Raw genomic sequence first — 3,700 nt, forward strand, 5'->3', positions numbered from 1 at the left:
TAGAATCCCAGGCACACAGGCCCATAGAATCCCAGGCTTCCAGGCACACAGGCTCTTAGAATCCCAGGCTTCCAGGAACACAGGCTCTCAGAATCCCAGGCTGCCAAGCTCCCAGGTTCCCAAGCTCCCACACTCCCAGGTTCCCAGGCTCTCAGGTTCCCAGGCTCTTAGAATCTCAGGCTCACAGGCACACAAGCTTTTAGAAAGCCAGGCTGCCAGGTCCCCAGGCTGCCAGGTCCCCAGGCTGCCAGGTCCCCAGGCTCCCAGGTCCCCAGGCTGCCAGGTCCCCAGGCTGCCAGGTCCCCAGGCTGCCAGGTCCCCAGGCTGCCAGGTCCCCAGGCTGCCAGGTCCCCAGGCTGCCAGGTCCCCAAGCTCCCAAGTCCCCAAGCTCCCAGGTTCCCAAGCTCCCAGGCTCCCAGGTTCCCAGGCTCCCAGATTCCCAGGCTCTCAGAATCCCAGGCTCCCAAGTAAACATGCTATCAGAAACCCATGCTTACAGAATCCCAGGCGCCCACGCTCCCACGTTCCCAGGTTCCCAGGCACACAGGCTTTTAGAATCCTAGGCTTACAGGCACACAGGGTCCCAGGCACACAGGGTCCCAGGCACACAGGGTCCCATGCACACAGGTCGGCGGTCCAAGCCTGGCCCCAAACCGCCAGATAAATATGCTCCTACATCTAATTGACTTAGCCGAATGCTAGTTTTAGCTTTGTTTACATTTCATGCATTTGCTGGCTCCTAGCGCTTGCATCGATGTAGCCCCCAGTATAGCACATTGCATTACATTATCCATGAAAAGATTATAAAACTTTAATTCACTATAAGCTCAGCAAATTGCAAGGGTAAAGGGCTCATCTGGACGCAGTTTGCATGCCGTGCTGCCGGCTTGAGCAAGGAATCTCTGCGCGCGCTCCACGCCCGCGCGCGCCGCGAGCACCAGGATAAACTACAACAAAATGTCTTTTGCTTCGTGCAAAAATATGATGGTATGTGTTGGTATGTGTGCCCGGAAAGCTGTGCCGGACGGTCGACCGTCCGGCAGACCGTCCGCCATGGACGGCCCCACCGTCCGCCAGGGGGGGTATATGAACCACACATAACATTACACATAACATTACACATAACATTACAGATGAGCGTTTACAGTCACAGGCTAGCCCTGAGACTGAATTATTGTGTCATCGAACTGATGGAGATCACTAGTCCCAGGGACTGTATGACATAGCTGGAGTAAGGGGCCGGTACAACAAGTGTCAATGCGGGTGCTCACCACCACTTGCGCCAAGCACAAACGTACCAGTCTGAGAGAATGATGATGAGAGACACGCAGAAGGGCTTTTTAAGGCTAGCAGGCTTTAAGACCCAAAAAATTTGCAACACACGCTCACCTGTTGGCCAATCCCAGGTCTCAGGCTCAGTATGATTGGCTGTCTGTCAACCACAGGTTTCTGGGCGGGGTCTACCTGTCAGCCAATCCCATGTCTCTCGACACATCCAGTCTCACCGGAACTTTCGGAGGAGTACGGAACACCCGCGGACTGAACACCTATGGGGCCTATGTTTGAAGATTTCTGCTCTTTATCTTTTCTTCTAAAGATAAAGATTTCACTACCCTTCGTGAAACTTGTCTTCGCTGCTCCTCTTGTGACCTAAAAGTTCCAAGGATCTAATGGATGCAATAGAAAAAGACGCGATAAAGACGAAAATCTGTAAGGTTGACGATGAAATAAAGGCCGTCAATGAACAGATAGCGGCGTGCATAGACAAGAAAACTTTAGCATACTTACGCAAGAAGGCGGAGCAGCTACGCGACGAGAAAAAGCAGCTCCGGGATGAGAAACTCATTTTGCTGCGCGACGGTGTTTGTGTCAACGCATATGCTTGTGGCCATGGCGAGGCTTGCGCAGACCCGGGGGTCACTGCATACCATGCATGGTCATCGTCTCGGTGGAGGAGTTTAGGCGCTTCAAAACTTAGGGTTTTGCATGTTGCCTTTGTAAACTTGCGCTTGAAGCTAGCTTGGGTTTTCAGAATGCTGCCTGGAGATTGCCACTGCATGCAAGCTCCCATGCCTCGAGAGGCCTTTTCAGCGGCCAGCTGCTGCATTTGGTATCGAGACCTCGTGAAATTTTACGATCCTGAAGTCGTCGTTTTAACCCCCACCAATCATACTTGAGCGGAATATCGGGTTTGGCGACTCAGTGAGCGTTTATCGCTAAAAACGAAATGTAGCTGAACCGACTGGACTGTCTCCATGCCTGAAAAACCTGATGGCTAGGCGCATGAAGAAGCACATGACGTGACGTGGGCTTGGACACCCCACTGCTCGAGGGTAGGTGAAGGTAGGCACAGGCTGGTGGTATACGAGGCTCTAAGGGCCCGGGACGGATCCCTTCAAAAGGGGGGGAATGTAGCCAGCCGGTACACAGTACGGCGCTATAAATACGTGTGTAGCGTGTCCACCAGCATCTCGAGAGGCCTTTTCAGCGGCCATATCCCGTAGGATTTTGGTTGCTGTTTGAGATCCCGTACAATTTTAGAGTTTGATGATTTTTGTGACATTTCGTCAGTCCCCGTCTGAGATGGAGGACTTTGTTTTTACTCAGCTGGTAGACTTCTTGCCTGCCCGGGCATCCACCTTTGGGGTAGGAGTATGCTGCATCATGCCTGGTGTGCGATATGTTCGCAACCAGATTCAATCCGGGGAGTTCCCACCTCCTAGCAATTTGCACCAATGTTACACCAGGCAAAGAGTACTCAGTTGGGAGATGCCAGGGGAGCTGATCCCTCTTACATTTGCTTTTTAAAGCATCAGCGTATTCAGTGAGCGTGAGCATTTTTCTTTAATTCGCTTTTGTGGAAGGGCCACCAGACTCTTCTGACTTTGTGCATACCAAACACCATGTCCATAGCTTCTTCTGCAGTGGTTTTTGACATGAATGCCACACGCTTCTTTGCTACACAAAAGCTACACCATGCTGCATATATGCAGCATGGTATATACCATGCATGGTCATGGTCTTCTGAACCGTTAGTAAGCTGTGTGTTCCTTTACAATTAGCATACCCCTGCTATTCATGACAAATGACCTACCTGCGTATTGCACCCTCTTTTTCCATGATATGCAGCTGCGGGACAGTAGTTGCCCGCCACTGGCTGCCAGCTGCACCAAAGCTGGCAGCCTTGGTGAGTCAGACCTCATTTTTACATTACTTCTTGTTACATTACTTCTTGGAGCTGAATGCTTTGGTTCCTCATTTCTTAACATTAGATAGTGAAGCGCTAACAGCCTTGGCAGTTTTGTGCCTCTGGCTGCAGCTGCCTACCTGCACTCAAGGAAGGCTCAGGATCGGCCGAGGAAGACTTGGATAGCTTTACATGCACATGTTGAAACTGGGCTTCTGCACTGCATCCGTGTACATGCAACATGTGGATGCCAATTAACCCTAGTCCCCTCCATTACACCTCCATGTTGTCGCTTGACAACATCACGAGGCTGAATACTGCTGTGCTGGATCTCATCATATGGTGCTGCCCTGCCCAGATGATTGTGCTTGGCGACTGCAATGATGCTGTGGACCTGTACAGGGAGGCTCTGCTCTTTCCTGGACCTTCTACCATGGGCCACCTGCTCATGCAGCATGGACTGAGGGTCAGCAGGCTGCTGTTTCCTAACCCTGCTGAGGGCAGCACGAGCCT

General features: G+C 51.9%; 1 protein-coding gene across 1 annotated transcript in view; it reads left to right on the top strand.

Moving 5' to 3' along the window:
* Positions 1-3,085: 3,085 nt before the first annotated feature.
* VOLCADRAFT_98005 (uncharacterized protein) overlaps positions 3,086-3,700 on the top strand; it is a gene marked incomplete at both ends in the record, with an annotated part of 4,872 nt that continues 4,257 nt past the window's right edge. Inside the window, 2 exons of the mRNA XM_002956908.1 lie at positions 3,086-3,187; positions 3,546-3,653. Of these exons, the coding sequence (XP_002956954.1) occupies positions 3,086-3,187; positions 3,546-3,653 (210 nt within the window). The remainder of the gene's footprint in view (positions 3,188-3,545; positions 3,654-3,700) is intronic.

The sequence above is a fragment of the Volvox carteri genome (assembly GCF_000143455.1).
Source record: "Volvox carteri f. nagariensis unplaced genomic scaffold VOLCAscaffold_67, whole genome shotgun sequence".
NCBI classification, from domain to species: Eukaryota; Viridiplantae; Chlorophyta; class Chlorophyceae; order Chlamydomonadales; family Volvocaceae; genus Volvox; species Volvox carteri.